The sequence below is a fragment of the Phoca vitulina genome, unplaced genomic scaffold, assembly GCF_004348235.1.
Source record: "Phoca vitulina isolate PV1807 unplaced genomic scaffold, GSC_HSeal_1.0 scaffold84, whole genome shotgun sequence".
NCBI lineage: Eukaryota > Metazoa > Chordata > Mammalia > Carnivora > Phocidae > Phoca > Phoca vitulina.
In genome coordinates, this window is record NW_022589787.1 from 5,049,106 (window position 1) to 5,075,427 (window position 26,322).

General features: G+C 36.5%; 1 protein-coding gene across 5 annotated transcripts in view; it reads right to left on the reverse strand.

Annotated features, from left to right (window-relative positions):
* LOC116626202 (E3 ubiquitin-protein ligase HERC2) overlaps positions 1 to 26,322 on the reverse strand; it is a 219,770-nt gene that overhangs the window by 166,214 nt on the left and 27,234 nt on the right. For all 5 annotated transcript variants that reach the window (XM_032395408.1, XM_032395407.1, XM_032395406.1 and 2 more), the window contains exon 4: positions 10,769 to 10,906. In XM_032395408.1, the coding sequence (XP_032251299.1) occupies positions 10,769 to 10,906 (138 nt within the window). The remainder of the gene's footprint in view (positions 1 to 10,768; positions 10,907 to 26,322) is intronic.

Consider the following 26,322-nt stretch of genomic DNA (forward strand, 5'->3'; position numbering starts at 1 on the left):
GAAAAAGCAAAGTCATTATATGATGACAACCTAAAGCAAAAGGAAAATGAAGATCAAAAGCTGGAGAATTTAATGCCAGTAAGTTGGTTTGGTAATTTCAGAAAGAGATTTGGCTTAAAAAAAGTCAACAGGAAAAGCAGCTTCTGCCAATCGAGAGGAAGTAGACAAGATCCCAGATGCCATTCAGAAAGTCACTGAGGAAAAAGAATACATGCCTGCACAGGTTTTTAATGCAGATGAAAGTGTCCTATTCTGGGGGGGGGAAATGCCACAAACAGCATTTATTACTAAGGAAGAGAAGTGAGCACTAGGACTTCAAGCAGGCAGGGATAGACAAACTGCACTGTTTTGTGCAAACGCAGTAGGTTTACGATCAGGACTGCCCTTATCTATAAAGCTGCTAATCCCTGAGCCTTGAGGGGCAAAGATAAACACCAACTGCCAGTTTTTTGGTTGTCCATCAAGAAGGCCTGGATGAGAACCTTTTTCTGGAAAAGAAAGGGAAATAGTAACATGAAAACATATGAAAGTACAAATCTCACTGGAAAGATAAATATAGAGTAAAGGTAAGTGATTAATCACTTACAAAACTAGCATAAAGGTTAAAAGACAAGATTAGTAAAAATAACTACAACTACAATAACTAAGAGATACACAAGACAAAAAGGTGTAAATTATGACATCAAAACATAAAGCACGGGGATGAGGGTAAATATTTAGAGCTTCAGAATGCTTTTCAAACTTATGTTGTTATCAACTTAAAATAGACTTATAAATATGTAAGCCTCATGCTAACCATAAAACAAAAACCTATAGCATAAAAGATAATTCTGTATAAAAGCCAAAGAAGGGGCGCCTGGGTGGCTCAGTCGTTAAGCATCTGCCTTCAGCTCAGGTCATGAACCCAGGGTCCTGGGATCAAGCCCCACATCGGGCTCCCTGCTCAGCGTGAAGCCTGCTTCTCCCTCTCCCACTCCCCCTGCTTGTGTTCCCTCTCTCGCTGTGTCTCTGTCAAATAAATAAATAAAATCTTTAAAAAAAAAAAAGCATTACATAATGATAAAAAATGATAAAAAAAAAAAGTCCACCCAACAGAAGATATAATATTTATAAATATTTATGCACCCAACATAGGAACAAATAAATATATAAAGCACATCTCAACAAACCTGAAGGGAGAAAAAAACATCAGTAGAGTAACAGCAGGGGACTTTAATATTCTACTTTCATCAAATCAATAAGGAAATATCACCTTAAACTATGTATCAGACCAGATGGACTTAACAGATATATACAGCAAAAACAACAGAATATACTTTCTTCTCATGTCAACATGGAAATTCTCCAGGATAGATCATATTTTATACCACAGGAAAAGTCTTAGTAAATTTAAGAAGACTGAAATCACATCAAGCACCTTTTCTAACCACAATGGTATGAAACTAGAAATCAATGACAAGAAAACTTGAAAATTCACAAATACTTTGGAAATTAAACAACATGCTACTTGGCAACCAATGGGTCAACCAAGAAATCAAGAGAAATCAGAAAATACCTTGAGACAAATGAGAAGAAAAATACAGTATACCAAAACTTATGGGATACAGCAAAAGCAGTTCTAAAACAGAAGGTCATTGTGATAAATGCCTATATCAAGAAACAAGATACATCTCAAATACTCTAACTTCATACCTCAAAGAACTATAAAAAGAACAAATGAAGGATAAAGTTAGTAGAAGGAAGAAAAAAAAAAGATCAGAGAATAATGAAATAGGTAATAAAAAGACAATAGAAAATATCAATGAAACCAAGAGCTGGTTCTTTGAAAAGATAAACAAAATTGACAAACAGGTAGCTAAAGTCACCAAGGAAAAAAAGAGAGAACTCAAATAAAATCAGAAATGAAAGAAAATATGTTACAACTGATACTACAGAAATACAAAAGATCATAAGAAACTACTATGAATAATTATACACCAACAAACTGCACAACCCAGAAGAAATGGACAAATTCCTAGAAACATACAACTTTCCAAGACTGAGAAAGAAACAAAATTTGAAAAGAAGATTTAATCAGTGGTGATAACCTCCCCGCCTGGGCGGTTCAGTCGATTAAGCATCTGCCTTTGGCTCAGGTCATGATCCCAGGGTCCTGGGATCGAGTCCCACATAGGGCTCCCTGCTCAGCAGGGAGCCTACTTCTCCCTCTGCCTGCTGCTCCCTGTTTGTGCTCTCTCTCTCTCTCTCTGTCAAATAAATAAATAAAATCTAAAAAAAAATCCAGAAACAGATGGCTTCACTGGTGAATTCTGCCAAAGACTCAAAGAAGAATACCAACCCTTCTCAGACTCTTCCAAAGAATTGAGGAGGAGAGAACACTTCCTAATTCATTTTATGAGACCAGAATTACTGATATCAAAGCAAAATAAGGACACTGCAAGAAAAAAAATAGTTAAAGGCCAATTTCTCTAATGAACATACACACCAAAATCCTCAGCAAAATATTAGCAAACTGATTTTGTCAATACATTAAAAGGATGCTACACTATGATCAACTGGGATTTATTCCCAGGGATGCAAGGACAGTTCAATACCCACAAATCAATCAACATAATATACATTAACAAAATGAAAAATAAAAATCATACGATAATTTCAATAAATGCAGAAAAAGCATCTGACAAAATTCAACATCCATTTAAGATAAAAGCTCTCAACAAAGCAGGTATAGACAGAATGTACTTCAAAATAATAAAGGCCATATATGACAAGCCCACAACCAACAATGACTTAACACTGAAGAGCCGGAAGCTTTCCTTCGAAAATTAGGAACAAGACAAGGATGCCCACTCTCACCACTTTTATTCAACATAGTATTAGAAATCCTAACCAGAACATTTAGGCAAGAAAAAATAAATAAATAAATAAAGGTATCCAAGCTAGAAAGGAAAAAATATAACTGTCACTATTTGCAGATGACATGATATATAGAAAACCCTAAAGATCACCAAAAAAAAAAAAAAAAAGAAAACTGTTAGAGCTAATAAACAAATTCGGTAAAGAAGCAGAATACACATTAAGAAGGGCACTTGATGTAATGAGCACTGGGTGTTAAACGCAACCAATGTACCACTAAACTCTACCTCTGAAACTAATAATATATGTTAATTAATTGATTTTAAATTTAAAAAATAAATTTTAAAAAAGCAGCAAAATACAAAAATCAGTACACAAAAATCTGATGCATTCCTATAAACTAATAATGAACAATAACAGAAATCAACAATCTCATTTATAACAGCATCAAAAAGATTAAAATACCTAGGAATAAATTTAACGAAGGAGGTCAAAGACCTGTAAAAGGTATAAGACACTGATGGAAAAAATTGATGATGATGCAAATACATGGAAAGATAATCCATGCTCATGGACTGGAAGAATTAATATTGTTAATATGTCCACACTACTCAAAGCAATCTACGGATTCAAAATCCCTATCAAAATTTCAGTGGCATTTTTCACAGAAGTAGAATGATCCTAATATTTATATGGAGCCACAAAAGACCAAATAGCCAAAGCAATCTTGAGGAAAAAAAAGAACAAAGCTAGAGGCATCACACTCCCTAATTTCAAACTATATTACTATGTTATGGTAATCAAAACAGTATGGCACTGGCATAAAAACAAACACATAGCTCAATGGAACAGAATGGAGACTCCAGAAATAAACCCACACACATATGGTCAATTAATTTACAACAAAGGAGCCAAGAATATACAGTGGGGAAAGGATAGTCTCTTCAGTAAATCGTATTAGGAAAACTGGACAGGCACATGCAAAAGAATGAAACTGGACAACTATCTTACACCACACACAAAAATTAACTCAAATGGATTAAAAACTTGAACGTAAGACCTGAAACCATAAAAATCCTAGAATTCGACATTGGTGGTAAGCTTCCTGACATAGATCTTGGCAATGATTTTTTCAATCTGACACCAAAAGCAAAAATAAACAAGTGGGACTCAACAAACTAAAAAGCTTCTGCATAGCAAAAGAAACCATCAATAAAATGAAAGGCAACCTACCAAATGGGAGAAAATATTTGCAAATGATATATCTGATAAGGGATAAGGGGTTAATATCCAAAATACATTAAAAAAAATTCCTACAACTCAATAGCAAAAAAAAATCCAATTAAAAATGAGAAGAGGATCTAAATATACAGTTTTCAAAGAAGACATACAGATGGACAACAGGTACATGAAAAGGTACTCAACAACATTTATTAAGTAAATGCAAGTCAAAACAATAATTAGATATAACCTCACCTCTTTAGAATGGCTAGTATCAAAAAGACAAGAAATAACAAGTGCTGGTCAAGATGTAGAAAAAAGGGAACACTTGTGCACTGTTGGGAATTTAATTGGTACAGCCACTATGGAAAACAGTAAGAAAGCTTCTCAAAAAATTTGAAATAGAATTACCATATGATTCAGAAATTCTACTTCTGGGTATTTATCTGAAGAAAACAAAAGCACTAATTTGAAAATATATATGCACCCCCATTTTCAGCATTATTTACAATAGCCAAGAAATAGAAACAACCTAAATGTCCACTGACGGATGGATGGGTAAGGAAAATATGGTATATATACACAATGTAGTATTATTCAGACATTAAAAAAAAAAGAAATTCTGCCATTTGTAACAAGTTAGATATGAACTTTGAGGGCATTATGCTAACTGTAATAAGTCAGACATAAAAAGATAAATACTATAGGGGTGCCTGGGTGGCTCAGTCAGTTAAGTGTCTGGGTTAAGCAACTGACTTTGGCTCAGGTCATGATCTCAGGGTCCTGGGATCAAGTCCCGAGTTTGCTTGTCCCTCTGCCCCTTCCCCTGCTCATGCTCACTCTTTTCTCTCTCAAATAAATAAATAAAATCTTTTTTAAAAAAAGATAAATACTATATGATCTCACTTGTATGTGGAATCTAAAAAACAAAATAAAACCAACAAATAGAACCAAGCTCATGGATACAGAGAATAGATTGGTGGTTGCCTGAAGCAAGGGGCGGGGTGGTTGAGGGAGTAGGCGAAATGGATGAGGGGATCAAAGGGTACAAATTTTCAGTTATAACATGACTAAGCCATAGAGGTATAATGTTCAACATAGTGACTATAGTTAATAATACTGTACTGCATATTTGAAAGTTGCTAGAAGAGTGGATCTTAAAGGTTCTCATCAGAAAATGAAATTTTTTTAACTATATATGGTGACTGATTGTAACTGGACTACTGTGGTGATCATTCTGCTATATATATAAATATCAAGTCAATATATTGCACACCTGAAACTAAGATGTTATATATCTATTATACCTCATTTTAAAAAAAGGAAAAATGAGCAGTCACAGGTACCTGTGGGAATGTAACAAAAGATCTAACATTCTTCTCATTGAACTTTGGGTTGTTAAAGAAGGGGGTGGGGTTGAAAAAGTATTCTAAGAAGGCTGAAAATTTCCCAAATTCAGTAAGATGTAAATCTACAAATCCAAGAAGGTGAGCAAATCCAAACAGGATGAACCCAAAGAAATCCACACGAAGACACATCATAATTAAACTAAAGACAAAGAAAATATCTTAAAAGCAGCCAGAGAAAAACACTTTAACTATGGTAGAATAACAATTCATGTAACAGCAAATTTTTCATCAGACACCATGGAGGACAGCTGAAAGCAACAAAATATTTTTGAAGTGATGAAAAAAAGAATCATCAACCTAGAACCCTAAATCTAGCAAAAATGTCCTTTAGGAATTAAAGGAAAATCAAACATTCTCAAATGAAGGAAAACTAAAAAAATACGTCATCAGCAGACCTACACTAAAAGAATGGCTAAAGGAAGTTCTCTACACAGAACAGCAACAATAAAAGGAAAACCGTGGAGCTCAGGAAGGAAGAACACTGTAAATAACACAGGGGTAAATACAATAGGCTTTTCTTCATCTCTTGACTTTTCTAAATTATGTCTGAAGCTTTAACCAAAGATTATAATATTGCTAAATGTAGTTATAAATACATGCAACAAAAATATTTAAGGCAATCATATAAGCAGAAAAGGATAAAGGGACATAGAGGGAAGTAAGTTTTCTATATGTCAACCAAACTGGTTAAGTGACACAACCAGGAAACTGTGCTTAGTTATGTATATATAATGTATTAGACAAATCACTAAAAAGGCTACACCAAAAAATAAACTCAAAAACACTATAGATAAATCAAAATGGAATTCTAAAAAATGGTCAAGTAAACCACAGGGAGGTAGTATAAACAAAACAAAACAAAAATGAAAAACCAGAGCAAACAGAAAACATAAAACAGCAGTCTTAAACTCTAATTTATCAATACTTACATGAAATTCAATGCAAAAAATCTAAATATACCAATTAAAAGACAGACATTGGTAGAATGGACTAAAACATATGACCCAACTATATGCTATCTACGAGAAAGTGACTTCAAATAGGCAAATTAAAAGTAAATGCATAGAGGGGTGCCTGGGTGGCTCAGTCAGTTAAGCATCTGACTCTTGATCTCAGGATCATGAGATCAAGGTCATGCTTTGTGTTGGGCTCCATGCTGGGTGTGGAGCCTACTTAAAAACAAAAAAAGTAGGGCGCCTGGGTGGCTCAGTTGGTTAAGCGGCTGCCTTCGGCTCAGGTCATGATCCTGGAGTCCCGGGATCGAGTCCTGCATTGGGCTCCCTGTTCAGCAGGGAGTCTGCTTCTCCCTCTGACCCTCCCCCCTCTCATGCTCTCTCTCTCTATCTCATTCTCTCTTTCAAATAAATAAATTAAAAAAATCTAAAAAATAAAAAAAAGTAAATGGACAGAAAAAACAAAAAGCATGAAAACAGTAATCAAAAGAAAGCAAGAATGGGTATATTAATGTCAAATAAAGTAGATGTCAGAGCAAAGATAATTACCAGGAATATAGAGCAACATTAAAAAATAAGAAAATGGTCAATCCACCAATAAGACATAACAATTCTAAATGTGCACGCACCAAACTGCAAAAGATGTAACCAAAAAAAAACTATTTATATAGTCTTAGAGTTGGAGACCTCAACATTTCTCTCAACAGCTGACAGAACAAGGAGACAGAAAGTCAGCAAGGATATAAAAGAACACAACAACACCATAACCAACAGGATCTAATCAATATTTAGAACACTCCAGCCAACAGCAGAATACACAATCATTCACAACAAATATCAAAACAGTTCATATCCTGGGCACAAAAGAAACCTCAACAAATTTAAAAGAACTGAAATCACACACAGTATGTTCTCCGAAACAATGGAAAGAAACTAGAAATCAGTAACAGAAAAATACTGGGAAAATGGCCAAACTTGGGAACTAAACAACACACTCTTAAATAATCCATGGGTCAAAGAGGGAGGGAAATAAAAAATATACTGACCTGAATTAAAATACAAATAGAATACATCACAATGTGTGAGGAAAAAACCTAAACCAATCATGAGAGAAATGCATAGTACTAAATGGGTAATTTGAAAAGTGGAAAACTTTCAAATCAATAAATATAAGTTCCAATCTCAGCAACCTAGGAAAAAACTAGCAAAATAAACCAAAAAGCAAGCAGAAAGATGGAAATAATTAAGAGCAGAAACAATGAGAATGAAAATGGAAAAAACAATAGAGAAAAATCAATAAGACAAAGAACTGGTTCTTTCAAAAGATCAATAGAACTATCATGCCTCTAAGCAGGACTGACAAAACACAAAAAGACAATAAACATAAATTACCAATATCAAGAAAGAAACAGGATCTACATATAATTAGAAGCAACTAGGGAGGGGCGCCTGGGTGGCTCAGTTGGTTAAGCGACTGCCTTCAGCTCAGGTCATGATCCTGGAGTCCCAGGATCGAGCCCTGCATCGGGCTCCCTGCTCAGTGGGGAGTCTGCTTCTCCTTCTGACCCTCCCCCCTCTCATGCTCTCTCTATCTCATTCTCTCTCTCAAATAAATAAATAAATAAAATCTTAAAAAAATAATAATAATAATTAGAAGCAACTAGGGAACAACTCTACACATATAAATTAGACACCTTAGACAAAATGGACTGATTTCTAAAAAAATACAAACTACCCCAACTCAGCAAATATGAAACAGATCATGTAAATTGCCATACAACTATTAAGAAAACTGAATTCATAATTTTAAGAATCCCAAAAAGGAAATCACAAGGTCCAGATTGCTTCACTGGAGAATATTACCAAATATTAGAACAGAATTAACATAGATTCTAAACAATCTCTTCTGGAAAAGAGAAAAGGAAATACCTCACAATTAATTTTAAGAGACTAGTATTAGCATGGTATCAAAACCAAACAAAGAAAATACAAAAAACAAAAAAAAAAATTACAGAATATTGTTCTCATGAATACAGGCACAAAATCCTTATCAAAATATTAGTAAGTAGAATTAAGCAATATTTAAAAAGAATTATACATCACCACCAAGTGGTGTTTATTCCAGGATTGCAAAGCTGGTTTAACAGTCAAAAATCAGATCCTTCATACTAATAAACTAAATGGAAAAAAAAAAAAATCACATGACAAATCAAGTGATGCAGAAAAAGCATTTGACAAAGTTCAACACTCATTCGTGATAAAACCTCTCAGGAAACTGGAATAGATAGGAACTTCCTCACCGTTATAAAAAGCAACCACAAAAACTTACGCTAACATTATACTTAACAATGAAAAGACTGAATGTTTTCCCCCTAAGATCAGGAATAAAGTAAGGTTATTCTCACCACTCTTATAAAACATAGTAAAGAAGTTTTAGCCAGAACAATAAGGCAAAAAAATGTAATAGAAGGCACATAGATTGAAAAGGGAGAAATAAACTGATTGTCTATGTAGAAAATCCAAAAAAATTTCCTAGTCAATTCAGCAAGGTTGCAGGACACAAGATAAACATATAGAAATAAATTGTATTTCTATATACTAGCAATGAACACATGGGTATTAAATTAACCAAAAGTTATTTTATAATTTTTTTAATTTAACAATTTATATGAAAAGGCAAAGGACCTAGAATTGCTAGAACAATATGAAAAAAGTAGAAGAAAGTGCAAAGAACCAGTCTATCTGATTTCAAGACTTACTCTTAGCTACAGTAATAAACAGTGTGGTGTGGGCAGAGAGATACACACATGGATTAGTAGAACAGAAAAGACAAACAAGAAATAGACCACACAAGTATACCCAACTTATTCTTGACAAAGGTGCAGAAGCAATTCAATGGCAGAAAGTTAGCCTTTTCAAAAAAATGGTGCTGGAGCAATTACTTATCATAAGCAAAAAAAAAAAAGCTTGACCTAAACCTCACATTGCACACAAAATTTAACTCAAATGGAACAGGAACATATACCTAAAACATAAAACTACAAAACTTTTAGGAAAAAACATAGGGAAAAATCTTCAGGCTTGTAGGCTAGGCAAAGAGGAGGAGGAGGAGGAAGCAGAGGAAGGGGAGAACGAAGAAGAAAAAGGAGGAGGAGGAAGAAGCAAAATCCACACTGAACTTTATCAAAATTTTAAAACTTTTGCTGCACTTAAGACACTGTTGAGAGGATAAAAAGATAAGCTATGAAATGAGAGAAATTATTTGCAAACCATATATAAGACAAAGGACTAGTATCTGGAATATATGCAGAACTCCAAAAACACAACAGTATAAAGAAAAAGAAAAATCTAACTAGAAAATGGGCAAAAGACATGAACAGGTATTCCGCTGAAGAGTCAAAGATAGTAAAAAGCCACAGGATACTCCAAATTAAAACCACAATGAGGTATCACCACACACCTAACAAAATGGCTAAAATTTTTTAAAAAGTGACACCACCAAATGATGATGAGGACACAAAGAAACAGAATCACTCATACGTTGCTGGTAGGGATATAAAATGGTGTAGCCACTGTGGAAAAGTTTGCCAGGTCCTCAAAAAATTAAACAGAGAACTACCACATGATCCAGCAGTTCTATTCCTTGGTACATACACAAATAGTTGAAAGCAGAACTTGGGTATATACACAAATTACTGAAAGCAGAATTTATGTATACTTACACTCATAGCAGCATTATTCAAAATAGCTAAAAGGTGGAAGCAACATAAATGCCCTTCCATGGATGAATGGATAAACAAAATGCAATATATACATATAATGGAATACTAGTCAGCCTTTAAAAGGAAGGAAATTCTGACACATACTATAACATGGATGAGCCTTGAAGACATTATGCTAAATAATGAAATAAGCCAGACATAAAAGGACAAATACTATATGACTGCACTTATACCAGGTAACTAGACTAGTCTAAATCCTAAAGACAGAAAATAAAATTATAGTCTCCAGGGGTTAAGAGTAGAGAAGAAAAAGGAGTTACCGTTTAATAAGTACAGAGTTTCAGTTTGGGAAGATGAAAAGGTTCTGGAAATGGATGGTGGTGGTGATTACAAAACAATGTGAACACGTTTAATGTCCCTGAACTGTATACATAAAAATGGCTGAAACGGTAAATTGTATGTTATGCAGAGTTTACCATAATAGGAAAAAATTTTAAGTTATATTTTTAAGAATTCCATAACAACAACAACAAAATCCATCTATGGTATCTAGAAAAGAAGTGCCAGATCAAGTTTTCCAAAGTACTAGAATCTCAGTTCGTAATACCTGGTTGCTTGCCCCATACCCAGCTCTCTAGGATTGATTTGGCCCTACATGCAGGTGCAGGAGTTTCTTCTTCATCTTTTTTCTCTTTGTCATTCAGATCTTCTTTCTTTGTTCCACTTTGAGTATCAACACCATCATCTGGAAAATCAAAATTAAAAAAAAAAATTCTATAAATTCCTTTTCAAAATGTAACATCCACTTGTCAGTCTCTTTGCAAAGTCCCTCCCAGAAATGGAAAGGTTAAGTTACAATATACATCATTAGTTGAATATTTGATGATTAAAAGAAAATTAATAAGAATCATCACCACAAAAGGTACACTGTGATTTATGAAGTAATGAATGGTCTAGTAACCCTTTTAATAAAGAAATCAATATATCATTCAAATTCTTCTTTGAAGCAGGTCTCCTAAAGTATTTCATCAATTTCCTACTACATTTCACAACTAATAAACTTAGTCTTTGATACTACCTAGTTGAATTTCATGTGAACTGCTTTTATCCAGTGATTCCCAATTGCTGTGTCCAAAAGAAGGGAGGATGTGAAATGGTAGCATGATTCAAAAACCACTTTTAACTCTATATATTGCCATACTCCGCCAACTGAGAACCACTGCTACACAGGACCACTACCACGGACAAAATATAATTCAGGAGCTTTGGGACACACAAAAAAAGCTGAAAACCATGACTTTGGGCCACTGACAATTTAAAGTTTCAGTCAAGAACAAATGTCATGAAACTCCTTACACACAGCAAATAAAACCTAATCTTCAAGTATAAATGTGTCCTATCCTAGAAGGCCCTTACTAAATGAATTATTTTCTAAATGATAAATAAATAGAAATATACATCTAAATCTGTGAAAGATTATATCATATTACAAACAGTAAGAAGTATCTAAAAATAACTGAAACCAACAAGTAACAATATCAAGAAACTCCTGCAATTTATAAGAGAAATATCAGATATCAAACAGAAGGACTCCCAAATGACTAATGCTATGAAGAGATACTCAAATTCTGTTTAGAAAAATATAAATTAAAATAATGAAATATTACTCTACATTCACCAAATTGGCAATTGTTAAAAAGCTAAAATATAAGCTCCAAGACAGGATTTTTTTTTCCCATTTCATCTGGTTTTGTTCACTGATAAATCCCAAGTGCCTAGAACAACACATGCCAGAAAATAAGCTTTCGATGATCTGTTTGATAATTAATGTCAAGTGTCAGTGAAAATGTGGAGCTGGGGACATAAACCTTCAGGCACAGCTGGCCAAAGGGGTAGACCCCACACAACCAGACTGGAGAGTTATCAAGTGCCTCTGAGTTACATGCAAGGTCCTCTAATCCCTTCCAGGGGCTATGTTCACAGAACTCCCATACAGGCCCACAATTAGGAGGATGCAGAGGACAGAAACCCACAGCAGTCCAATGCACTATGAATACGACTTAAAAATACAGTACTAAATGGCAAAGGGAACAAACTCAGGCTAAGGAACCACACATTCCATTTACACAAACTAAAAATGCATGCACATTAACACTAAAATGTTTCATGATGATACAAACACATTAGAAAGGAAAACATTTTAAAAGATGGGATTTGAAAATGGTGTGCCAGGAACCATGAAGCATAATTAACTCAACCCTCAGTTCCTGAAGCTGAAGAAAGGACCTTTGCCACTGATAACACTTCATGTGTCCCATTCTTTCAACCTCCTGCCAAAGCTATGACTAAGAGTACCTCTCTTATTTACAGAAATATCCAACTGGGCTTTAAATACAGATTTTTTTTTTTGTAACATGTTCAAGTCCTAACCTCCAGTACCTATGAGTGTGACCTTATTTGCTAATAGGGTCTTTTTGGATGATCTAATTAAGAAGTCATTAGGGTGGGCCCTAATCCAATATGACTGGTGTCCTTACAAAAAGAGGAAATGTGAACACAGATATACACAGAGGAAAGACAATGTGAAGACATGGGGAGAAGGCAGCCATCTAGAAGCCAAGGAGAGAGGCTTGGAACACAGCCTTTTCTCATAACTCTCAAAAGGATACAACCCTGCTGACACCTTGATTTCAGACCTGTAGCCTACAGAACTGTGAGACAATATGTTTCTGTTGTTTAAGCTTCCCAGCCTGTAGTACTCTGTTACAGCAGCCCTAGGAAACTAATACAAATACTCCTCCTTAGCACCCTCAGAGATGTCTTCACCAAAGAGGCTTTAGGAACTTCCTCTCATGCCCCCTGGAGTCTCTGGACCACCTATGATGACATGTTGCCTACAGGCTTCAGATGCAAGAAAATGCCCTTCCCAGCCCTGCACTATACATCATTAGAGTGGAAAATTCTAGCCATATACTGAGCTTTCCTGAAAACAGAGGCTCCCAAAGACCCTGAGCCTGTAACCCTCCACACCCAGCTCCCCACTATGCTTTGGGTCATGGAAGCAGCATCCCACAAGCTTGATTAAAAAAAAAAAAATGACCCAATCATATGCCATCTTTAAAAAACTCATTTAATATATAATGATACAAAGCAATTAAAAGTAAATGGGTGGGGAAAATATATACCAAGAAACACTAATCAAAGAAAGTTGAAATGGCTATATTAATGAGACAAACTCCACAGCAAAGAAAATTACCAGAGATAAACAGGAAAAACGCATAATAATAAAGGGGTAAATTCACCAAGAAAACATAACAATCTTACATGTGTATGAAGTCAACAATAAGGCCTCAAAACACAAAATGAGAACTGAAAAGAAAGACAGACAAATCCACAATTATATTAGAGATATCAACACTACCCTCTCAGTAACAGAACAAGTAGAAAGAAAACCAGCAAGAATAAAGAACTGAACTTCATGATCATCAACCAAAAGGATGCAATCAACATTTTACACACTGAGCCACCCAACTACAGCAGAATATCATTTTTTTTTAAGATTTTATTTATTTATTTGACAGAGAGATCGCGAGAGAGGGAACACAAGCAGCGGGAGAGGGAGAAGCAGGCTCCCCGCTGCTGAGCAGGGAGCCCGACGCAAGGCTCAATCCCAGGACCCTGGGATCATGACCTGAGCCGAAGGCAGACACTTAACAACTGAGCCACCCAGGCGCCCCCAGAATATCATTCCAAAAAAAATGACACCTTGATTTCAGACCTGTAGCCTATAGAACTGTGAAGTAGATACTGACTATTCACTGAGTCAGACCACATCTTATGTCATAAACCAAATCTTAACAAATTTAAATGAGTTGAAATCAAGCACATTAAGCATGTGTCCTCTCCATATGCCATTAAACCAGAAATCAATAATAACAGAAAGATGACTAGACAATGTCAAAAGACTTGGAAATTAAACAACACATTTCAAAGTAATGCACAGGTCTCAACGGAAATGTAATTAAATATTAAATAAATAAATAAATATTTTTAATTAAATGAAAATACATCACAATTTGTGGGGTGCAGTTAAAATAGTGTTACAGGGAGATCTGTATTATTAAAAGCTTATGTTAGCAAAGAAAAAAAGGTCTGAAGTCAACAATCTAAACTTCTACCTTAAGAAACTAGAAAGAGAAAAGCAAAATAAACCAAAAGCAAGCAGAAAGGGGAATAATGAAGAGCAGAAATCAATAAAATTGAAAACAGAAAAACAGAAATCAAATCAATGAAACTAAGAGCTGATTTGTTGAAAAGATCAATAAAATTGATAAACCTTGCACAAGACTACTGGGGGGGAAAAAAGACAGTAATTAACAAATATCAGGAATGAAAGAGGGCTATCTCTACAACCTGTGCAGATCTTAAAAGGATAAGAGAATACTACATCAACTCTAAACCCATAAATTCAACAAGTTAGTTGATACAGACCAATTCCTCAAAAACCACAAACTACCAAAACTCACCCAAGAACTGGGTAAGCTAAATAGTATGATAACTATTCAAGAAATTTACTTCAGAATTTAAAACCTTTCAAAATAGAAACCTCAAGACCTAGAAGGTTTCAATGGAGAATTCTACTAAATATTTACAGAAGAAATTTATACCAATTCTACACAATCTCTTCCAGAAAATGGGAAGAGGAACATTTCCCAACTTATTTTAAAAAACCAGTATTACTCTAACACCAAAACTAGACAGACAAAAGTACAGCTGACCCCTGAACAACAAGGGGGTTGGGGTGCCCACTCCCTGCCTGTTGAAAATCCACATATAACTTTGAACTCCCCAAAAACTTAATTACAAATATAGCCTACTGTTGACCAGAAGCCTTACTGATAACATAAACAGCCAATAAACACACGTTTTGTATATGTATTATATATTGTATCCTTACAATAAAGTAAGCTACAGAAAAGAAAATGTTAGGAAAACCATAAGGAAGAGAAAATACATTTACAGTACTATAAATTATCTGCATAGAAGCAGACAGGCACAGTTCAAACTCATGCTGTTCAAGGTCAATCATACTAAAATACAGCTATAAATAAGTATCCCTCATGAACATACATGCAAAATTCTCAACAGAATATTAGTAAATTGAATCCAGCAATAAAGAATAATACACTATAACCAAGAGGAGTTTATCCCAGGAATACAATGCTGGTTCAGTATTTGTAAATCAATCAGTGTAATCCCCCACAGAAATAAGAATCACTTAATTTGAGAAACACAACAGAGGATCATAGGGGAAGGGAGGGAAAAATGAAACAAGACGAAACCAGAGAGGGAGACAAACCATAAGAGACTCTTAATCTCAGGAAACAAACTTAGGGTTGTTGGAGTGGAGGGGGCTGGGAGGGATAGGGTGGCTGGGTGATAAGACATTGGGGAGGGTATGTGCTATGGTAAGTGCTGTGAATTGTGTAAGACTGATGAATCACAGACCTGTACCCCTGAAACAAATAATACATTATATGTTAATTTAAAAAATTTTAAAAAAAAGAATCACTTGATACTACTGATGTAGATAAGGAATAAGGTAAAGATGTCCATTTCTCTTCACCCCTATTTGATACTATACTGGAAGTCCTAGTTAAGGCAGTAAGACAAGAAAAGATAAAAACTGTTCCTCTTCACAAACTACATGATTGTCTTCAAGAAAAATCCCAAGAAATCTACAAAAAAAAACAAAAAAACAAAAAAAACACTGCCTAGTGAGTTTAGCAAGATCACAGGAGACAAAGTCAATACACAAAAATGTAATAAATAGTATCATCTACATACTGTTTTCTACATAACAGATATAATGTAGAAGTTATACCATGTAATATCAATGTACAGTTGGAAACCAAAAAAATTTTTAAACATTTATAATAGCTCCAAAAGAAGTAAATACTTAGGTATACACTAACAAAAATATAGCACACTTAGGAAATGTATGTTGTAAAGTACAAAATCCTGATGAAAGAAATAAAATACTACCTAAATAAATGGAAATATACTATGTTTATGAAATGAAAAACAAAACATAGTAATGATGTTAACTCCCCCCAAACTGATCTATAGATTTAGCACAATACCAATCAAAAACCCAGCAAGGGGCGCCTGGGTGGCTCAGTTGTTAAGCGTCTGCCTTCGGCTCAGGTCATGATCCTAGAGTCCTGGGATCCAGTCCTGCATCAGCTCCTGCTCAGCAGGAAGCCTGCTTCTCCCTCTCCCACTCCCCCTGCTTGTGTTCCCTCTCTGGCTGTCTCTGTCAAATAAATAAAAAATCTTAAAAAAAGAAAACCAGAAAGATTTTCTGCAGATATGAGATAAGCTGACTTTTTTTTTTTTTGGTGCCATTAATAAAGGAATAGACACATATCAATGAAACAGACTGGAAGGTCCAGGAATAATCACATACAAAATGAGTCAATTCATTTTGACAAAATACAAAACCAATTCAATGGGAAAAGGATAGTATTAGAAAAACTGGATGTCCATATGCAAAAATAAAAAATAGCTTCAACCCCAACCTTACACTTTATACAAAAGTGAACTCAAAATGGACCAAAGATCTAATAGTAAAATGAAAACTATAAAACTCTTAGAAGAAATTATAGAAGAAAATCTTTGTTACCCGACACTAGGCAAAAAAATTCTTAGACATGAGATGAAAAGCACAATTCATAAAAAGAAAAAAATTATAAAATACACATTAAGAGAATAAAAAATGAGGTACTAGACTGAGAGAAAATATTTATAAATCATGTATCCAAGAAAGGACCTGCAATGAAAATACAAACCATAAAAAGTTCTCAAAACTGAACAAAAAGAAAACAAACAATCTAATTCACCAATTAATAAAAAGATGTAAACAGAAACTTCACCAAACAGGATATAAGGATGAAAAATAAGCACATGAAAGGGTATTCAACGTCATTTGCCATTAAGGAAATGCAAACTAAAACCATGATGAGCTCACACTACATAATTATAAGAATAGCTAAAATTAAAAGTACTGATAATACCAAGTGCTGACAAGGATACAGAGCAACAGGCACTAACACACAGTGCTGGAGGGAAGGCAAAATGATAAAGCCACTTTGGAAAACAATTTGGCAGTTCTGTATGAAATGAAACCTGCATCTACTTGGTCCAACAATCACACTACTAGGTATTTATCCTAGAGAAATGGAAACTATATTCATGAAAAATTTGTACAGAAATGTTCATAGCACCATTATTATAATTACCAAAGAAATGGTAACAACCAAAATGTCCTTTAGTAGGTGAATGGATAAATACACCGTGATACATTGAAATTATGGGATAGTACTCAGTAACAAAAAGAACTGTTGATTTTAGAGGGGGGGGGGGGGATTGGTTAGCCCAGTGATGGGTATTAAGGAGGGCACGTACTGCATGGAGCACTGGGTGTTATACAAAAACAATGGACCGTGGATCACCACATCAAAAACCAATGATGTACTGTATGGTGACTAACATAATAAAATTAAAAAAAAAAAAAAGAACTGTTGATACACACAACAATATGGATGAATCTTAAAGATATAACTAGTGAGTAAATGAAGCCAACTTTAAAATGTTGTATCATAGGGATTCAGAGGAAGATGCTGGAGGAGTAGGGGACCTTAGTTTCGTCTGAACCCTGGAATTCAGCTAGATAGCTATCATTCTGAACACTTGTGAACTCAACTGGACATCTAAGAAAACAACTGCTGTAATTCTACAAATAGGAAAGTGACCACTTTTTACAAGGCAGGAGGTGCAGAGAAGTCAATCTGATGCAATAAATCAGAAGATAAACCACGTGGGGAGGGAGCCTCTGCAAGCCAGCTACAGAAAGTGATATAGCAGTGGAGCGCAAAACCAGAATTTACAGAAGTTGGATTGGGAGACATCCCTGCCTGAAAGGTGCTCAGGTAGCAAAGCACAATATCCTAGGACAGTGTGGTCTCAGGATCCCCAGGGTCACAGAAAGAACGGGGGACCTGAGTGTGGCAGAGTTCCCAAGCAGAATAGGGAAGCTAGCTGTAATCAGAGAGCCCAGGAGTGGGCTTTCGGCTCACTGTTGCCATAAACCCCAAACTGCAGCACGGTTGGGCGACCACTCTCTGAGCAGGGGCCCAGCAAGTAGCAGAACCAAGGTAAGACCCTCCTCATTCCCCTGGGAGGAGCGGGGAGGTGCGTGCCAAAAGAATCTGCAAAGTTTGGAGACTCAAACCAGAGGCCAGTACCTGTGATAAAAACACTGTCACAAACTGGGTGAACACAGAGTGAGAAGGGAAACCATGGAGACAAAAGTGATTGACTGCTTTTCCCTGAGGGCGCATTGAAGAGTGGGGGCTGAAATCTTTCAGCTGCTGGAGATGGGGTGCTGCCATTTTTATTTTCATCCTTTAAAGTGGTGGGAAAAGCCTTCAGGGAACAAAAGCCACATGGAGCAATCTGGAGCCACTTATACTGAGCCGGGCCCCCTGACAAGAGGGGTGCAATTCTGCCCCAGCAAAGACACCTGAGAATCAGCACAATAGGTCCCTCCCCCAGAAGATCAGCAAGAAAATCTGGCTAAGACCAAGTTTACCAATTACACACAGAACTGCAAAACTCCAGTTCTACGGGAAAAGAGTATGTAGAATTCACGGTTTTTTCTGATGATACCTTATTCTTTCAATTTTTCTTCTTTTTTAATCTTTTCAACTGATCTCTTATCAACTCTTCCAAAACTTTTTTAATTTTCATTTTTACAGTAACATTCTATCCTTTCATTGTATTTAATTTTACTCCTGTATATATATATTTTTTTCTTTACAATTTAGGGATGTAGTTTTTTCTAACAAACAGACTAAAATATACCTAGAAGCTAGTGTAATTGCTCTGTTCTGTTCACGTGTCTGACTACATTCCATCTTTTTAAGTCTTTTTTAATTTTTGTTTTACAGTTACATTCTATCCTTTCACTGTATTTAATAAGTTATTCTTTCTTTACAATTCTGGGATCGAGTTTTCCAACAAACAGACCAAAATACACACAAGATCTAGTGTATTGCTCTATTTTGTTCAGCTGTCTGATTATATTCCCTTTTATTATTTTTTTGTGTTGATTTCTGGTCTCTTACGATTTATTTAGTGTATAATTCTCTGGGGTCGTTGTTGCTATTTCAGTATTTTGATATCTCTTTCATCTATTCTTCTCTGAACAGAATGACAAGACAGAAAAAAATCACCTCAAAAAAAGAGAACAAGAGGCCATACTGACTGCCAGGGACCTAATCAGAATGGATAGAAGTAAGATGACAGAACTAGGGTTCAGAATACCAATTATAAAGATACTAGCTGGACATGAAAAAAGGACATAAGACACTAGAGGATCCCTTCCTGGAAAAATAAAAGAACTAAAATCTAATCAGGTTGAAATCAAAAAGGCTATTAATGAGATGCAATCAAAAATGGAGGCTCTAACTGCTAGGATAAATGAGGCAGAAGAGAGAATTAGGGATACAGAAGACAAAATGGTGGAGAATAAAACAGTTCAGAGAGAGAAACAACTAGTGGATCATGAGGGGATAACTCAAGAGATAAGTGAATCATAAAGCGAAACAATATTAGAATAATTTGGGTCCCAGAAAAAGAGAAAAGAAAGAGAGAGGAGCAGCAGGTATATTTGAGCAAATTACACATGAGAACTTCCTGAATCTGGGGAAGGAAACAGGCATTCAAGTCCAGGAGGCAGAGAGAACCACCCTCAAAATCAATAAAAATAGGTCAACAACTCAACATATAATAGTGAAGCTTGCAAATTTCAGAGACAAAGAGAAAATCATGAAAGCAGCTTGGGACAAGAGGCCCTTAACCTAATAGGGTAGAATCATAAGACTGGCAGCAGACCTATCCACAGAAACCTGACAGGCCAGAAAGGGCTGGCATGATACATTCAATGTGTAAATGGGGAAAATACGCACCAAAAATACTTTATCCAGCAAGGCCGTCATTCATAATACAAGGAGAGATAAAGAGCTTTCAGGACAAACAGAAACTAAAGGAATCTGTGAACACTAAGCCAGCCCTGCAAGAAATATTAAAGGAGATCCATTAATCCAAGAGCGAGCTCAAAAGTAGCATAGACCAGAAAGGAACAGAGACAATATATAGAAACAGCAACTTTATATATAATACAATGGCACTAAATTCATACCCTTCAACTGTTACTCTGAATGTAAATGTTTTAAATGCCCCAATCAAAAGACAAAGGGTAACAGATTGGATAAAAAAGCAAGACCCATCAATATGCAGTCTATAAGAGATTCATTTTAGGCCCAAAGACACATCTAAATTGAAAGTGAGGGGGATGTAAAATCATTTATCATGCTAACGGACATCAGAAGAAAGCTGGAGTAGCAATCCTTATATCAGACAAAGTAGATTTTAAACCAAAGACTGTAAGAGGAGATGAGGAAGGACACTTTATCATTATTAAAGGGTCCATCCAACAAGATCTAACAATTGTAAATATTTATAGCCCTAATTTGGGAACAGCCAATTATATAAACTAATTAATAACAAAACTGAAGAAACACATTGATAATAATACAAGAACAGTAAGGGACTTTAACACCCCACTCACAGAGATGGAAAGATGATCTAAGCAGATCAACAAGGAAACAAGGGCTTTGAATGACACACTGGACCAGATGGATTTCACTGATATATGCAGAGGATTTCATCCTAAAGCAACAGAAGACACATTCCTCTTCAGTGCATGTGGAACATTCTCCAGAATAGATCACATATTGGGTCACAAATCAGGTCTCAACCGTTACCAAAATACTGTGATTATTCCTTGCATATTTTCAGATGACAATACTTTGAAATCTGACTCAGTCACAAGAGGAAATTTGGAAGGAACACAGAAACATGGAGGTTAAAGAGCATCCTAATAAAGAATGAAGGGGTCAACTAAGAAATTAAAGAAGAATTTTAAAAATTCATGGAAACAAATGAAAATGAAAACACAAATGTTCAAAACCTTTGGGATACAGCAAAGGCAGTCTTAGAAGTATATAGCAATACAAGCCTTTCTCAAAAAACAAGAAAGGTCTCAGTTACAAGAGAAAAGATGGTGGAGGAGTAGGGGACCCTATTCCAACCGGGCCCAGGAATTGAGCTGGATATCTACCAGACCACTCTGAACACCCACGAAATCAGCCTGAGATGTAAGAAGATAGATCTGGATCTCTAAGAAGAGAATATCGCAGGCGGTTGGTTTCGAGGTACTAAGCGGGGAGCCGTGATTCCACGGGCAGATATAGGAAGATAAACGGAAGAGGGAGGGAGCCATAGGGATCCTGCACTGCCAGTGCAGGAAAGCCTCCGGGGCTAGGGACAGGGCACAGACTCACAGACCGGTAGAGATGGGGAGAGGACGTTAGGGCAGCCCCCCACCCCCAATGGAATCTGGACCGGCGGGGCCACATGTGTGAACTGGGGGCGGCTGGCAATTTTAGAAGCACAAAAGGCAGAGATGTGTCCCAACCTGGAGGCGAGGACTGGGAGCGCTGCTGAAGGGTGCACAACCCAAGACGCTCCAGTTTATACCAGCAGAGACAGAAACGGTGATACTATGGCCTGGAGAGCTCACTGAAGAACAGACTGCGATCTCTCTACTCTGAGGCAGAGGGTTGGAAAGTCTCTTCTGCTCTGATTCCCGGAAAAGATGCGGAAAGCCACCAGGGAAAGCCGCCAGAGAACAAAAGCCCCAAAAAACCGGTGTTCACTGAGCCCATCCCCCACCACAGGGGGCAAGGCAACTCTGCCCAAACAGGGTTGGCTTAGTAACAGCACAGCAGACCCCTTCCCCAAAAGACAGACTGGGAAAACAAGGGACCTAAAACCCTAAGGTTCCTATAAAACAGGTGAATCTTACTTGGGTTGTGGTCAATAATTTAGACTCTGTACATTCCCTCAACCACCCCTCAACAGAATGACTAGGAGGAGGAACACCCAAAACAGGAAAGACTCAGAGACTCTGATTTCTGCCACAGATTTACAAATGGATATAGATATAACCAAGATGTCGGAAACGAAATTCAGGGATGCAATTGTGAAGACAATAGCTAGAATGGAGAAATCGATTGATGGCAACATAGTCTTTAAGGGCAGAAATGAAAGCTGAATTGGCAGAACTTAAAAATGCTATCAATGAGATCCAATCTAATCTAGATACTCTAACAGCTACGGTAAAAGAGAAAGAAAAACGAATTAGTGATCTAGAAGACCAATTGATAGGAAAAAGAGGAGGCCTGGGAAAAACAGCTTATAATCCATGAAAACAGAATTAGAGAAATAAGTGACGCAAAAAAGCATTCCAATGTCAGAATTACCGGGACCCCTGAGGGGGTGGAGAGAGAGAAAGGACTAGAAGATATACTTAAGCAAATCATAGCTGAGAACTTCCCTAATCTGGGGAATGAAACAAACATTCGTGTCCTAAAGGCAAAGAGGACGCCTCCCAAGATCAAGGAAGACAGACCAATGCCCCAGCATGTAATAGTAAAACTCGCAAATCTTAGAACCAAGGAAACCATCTTAAGGGCAGTTATGAGAAAGAGATTCCTTACGTACAGAGGGAGGAACATCAGAATAACGTCAGACCTATCCACAGAGACCTGGAAAGCCAGAAAGGCCTGGCAAGACATATTCAGGGTACTAAATGAGAAGAACATGCAGCCAAGAATACTTTATCCGGTAACCTGTCATTTAGAATGGATGGAGAGATACAGAGCTTCCAAGACCTGCAGAAACTGAAAGAATATGTGAACACTAAGAAGGCCCTGCAAGAAATATTAAGGGTGGGTTCTATAGAAGGAGAAACACCTTAAGAGTGATATAGAACAGAAATTTACAGAGAGAATCTATAGAAACAAGGTCTTCACAGGCAACATGATGACAATAAATTCATATCTTTCAATAATCACTCTCAACGTGAATGGCCTAAATGCTCCCGTAAAAAGGCACAGGGTAGCAGATTGGATAAAAAGATAGGACCCATACATATGCTTTCTACAAGATATTCATTTTGAACCTAAAGATACATCCAGACTGAAAGTGAAGGGATGGAGATCCATCTTCCATGCCAACGGACTTCAAAAGAGCTGGGGTAACAATTCTTATATCAGACAAATTAGATTTTAAACTAAAGACTGTAGTTAGAGACACAGAAGGACACTATATCATTCTTAAATGGTCTATCCAACAAGAAGATTTAACAATTGTAAATATCAACACCCCCAACATGGGAGCAGCCATCTACATAAGCCAACTGTTAACCAAAATAAAGAGTCATACTGATAATACGTTAATTGTAGAAGACATCAATAACTCCACTCCCAGCAACAGACAGATCATCTAAGAGAAAATCAACAAAGAAACAAGAGCTTTGAATGACACAATGAACCAGATGGACCTCACAGATATATACAGAACATTCAACCCCAAAACAACAGAATACTCATTCTTCTTGAGCGCACACAGAACTTTCTCCAGAATAGACCACATACTGGTCACATATCAGGTCTCAATCGATACCAAAAGATTGAGATTATTCCATGCATGTTCTCAGACCATAATGTTTTATTTTTTCTTAAAGATTTTATTATTTATTTGACAGAGAAAGACACAGCAAGAGAGGGAACACAAGCAGGAGGAGTGGGAGAGGGAGAAGCAGGCTTCCTGTTGAGCAGGGAGCCGGATGCAGGGCTCGATCCCAGGACCCTGAGGTCATGACCTGAGCCGAAGGCAGACACTTAACGACTGAGCCCCCCAGGCGCCCCTCAGACCATAATGCTTTAAAACTGGAACTCAATCACAGGAAAAAAATTGGAAGAAATTCAAACACTTGGAAGCTAAAGACCACTCTGCTCAAGAATGTTTGGGTCAACCAAGAAATCAAAGAACTTAAACAATTCATGGAAACCAATGAGAACAAAAACATATCGGTCCAAAACCTGTGGGATACTGCAAAGGTGGTCCTAAGAGGGAAATACATAGCCATCCAAGCCTCACTCAAAAAAACAGAAAAATCCCGAATTCACCAACTAACTTTACACCTTAAAGAACTAGAGGAAAACCAATAAACGATGCCTAAGCCACATATTAGAAGAGAAATGATTAAAATTAGAGCAGAGATCAATGAATTAGAAACCAGAAACACAGTAGATCAGATCAATGAAACTAGAAGCTGGTTCTCTGAAAAAATTAGTAAGATCGAAAAACCACTGGCCAGACTTAGCCAAAAGAAAAGAGAAAGGACCCAAATTAATAAAATTATGAATGAAAGGGGAGAGATCATGACTAACACCAAGGAAATAGAAACAATTATTAGAAAATATTATCAGCAACTATAAGCCAATAAATTAAGCAACCTGGAAGAAATGGATGCATTCCTGGAAACCTGGAAACCTGGAAACTCCCAAGACTGAAACAGGAGAATAGACCAATAACCAGTAACGAAATGGAAGCAGTGTTCAAAAACCTCCCAAAAAACAAGAGTCCAGGGCCTGATGGATTCTCTGGGGAATGCTACCAAACATTCAGAGAAGAAATACCTATTCTCCTGAAGCTGTTTCAAAAAATAGAAACAGAAGGAAAGCTTGCAGACTCATTCTATGAGGCCAGCATTACCTTGATCCCCAAACCAGGAAAAGACCCCATCAAAAAGGAGAATTACAGACCAATATCCCTGATGAATATGGATTCCAAAATCCTCAACAAAATCCTAGCTAATAGGATCCAACAATACATTAAAAGGATCATCCACCATGACCAAGTAGGATTTATCCCCGGGATGCAAGGGTGGTTCAACATTTGCAAATCAATAATGTGAAAGAACACATTAAGAGGAGAGAGAAGAACCATATGGTCCTCTCAATTGATGCAGAAAAAGCATTTGACAAAATACAACATCCTTTACTGATTAAAACGCTTCAGAGTATAGGGATAGAGGGAACATTCCTCAAGTTCATAAAATCCATCTATGAAAAACCCACAGCAAATATCATCCTCAATGGGGAAAAGCTGAGAGCCTTTCTCCTAAGATCAGGAACATGACAAGGATGCCCACTCTCACCACTATTGTTCAACATAGTACTAGAAGTCCTAGCAACAGCAACCAGACAACAAAAAGAAATAAAAGGTATTCAAACTGGCAAAGAAGAAGTCAAACTCTCACTCTTCACAGGTGACATGATACTCTATGTGGAAAACACAAAAGACTCCAACCAAAAATTCTTAGATCCCATACAGGAATTCAGCAAAGTGGCAGGATATAATATCAATGCACACAAATCAGTTGCATTTCTATACACTAACAATGAGACAGAAGAGAGAAATTAAGGAATCGATCCCATTTATAATTGCACCAAAAATAAACCTAACCAAAGAGGTAAAGGATCTGCACTCTGAAAACTATAGAACACTCATGAAAGAAATTAAGGAAGACACAAAGAAATGGAAAAACATTTCATGCTCATGGATTGGAAGAACAAATATGGTTAAAATATATATGCTACCTAAAGCAATCTACACACTCAATGCAATTCCTATCAAAATACCATCAACATTTTTCAGAACTGGAACAAGGAATCCTAAAATCTGTATGTTACCAGAAAAGACCCCAAATAGCCAAAAGAAAGTTTAAAAAGAAAACCAAAGCTGGTGGCATCACAATTCTGGACTTCAAGCTCTATTACACAACTGTCATCATCAAGACAGTATGGTACTGGCACAAAAACAGACACATAGAACAGAATAGAAAACCCAGAAATGGACCCTCAACTCTATGGTCAACTAATCTCCCTGACAAAGCAGGAAAGAATATCCAATGGAAAAAAGACAGTCTCTTCAACAAATGGTGTTGGGAAAATAGAACAGCCACAAGTGAAGAATGAAAGTGGACCATTTCCTTTCACCATTCACAAAAATAGACTCAAAATGGATCAAAGACCTAAATGTAAGACAGGAATCCTTCAAAATCCTAGAGGAGAGCACAGGCAACAACCTCTGTGACCTCAGCCACAGCAACTTCTTGCTAGACAT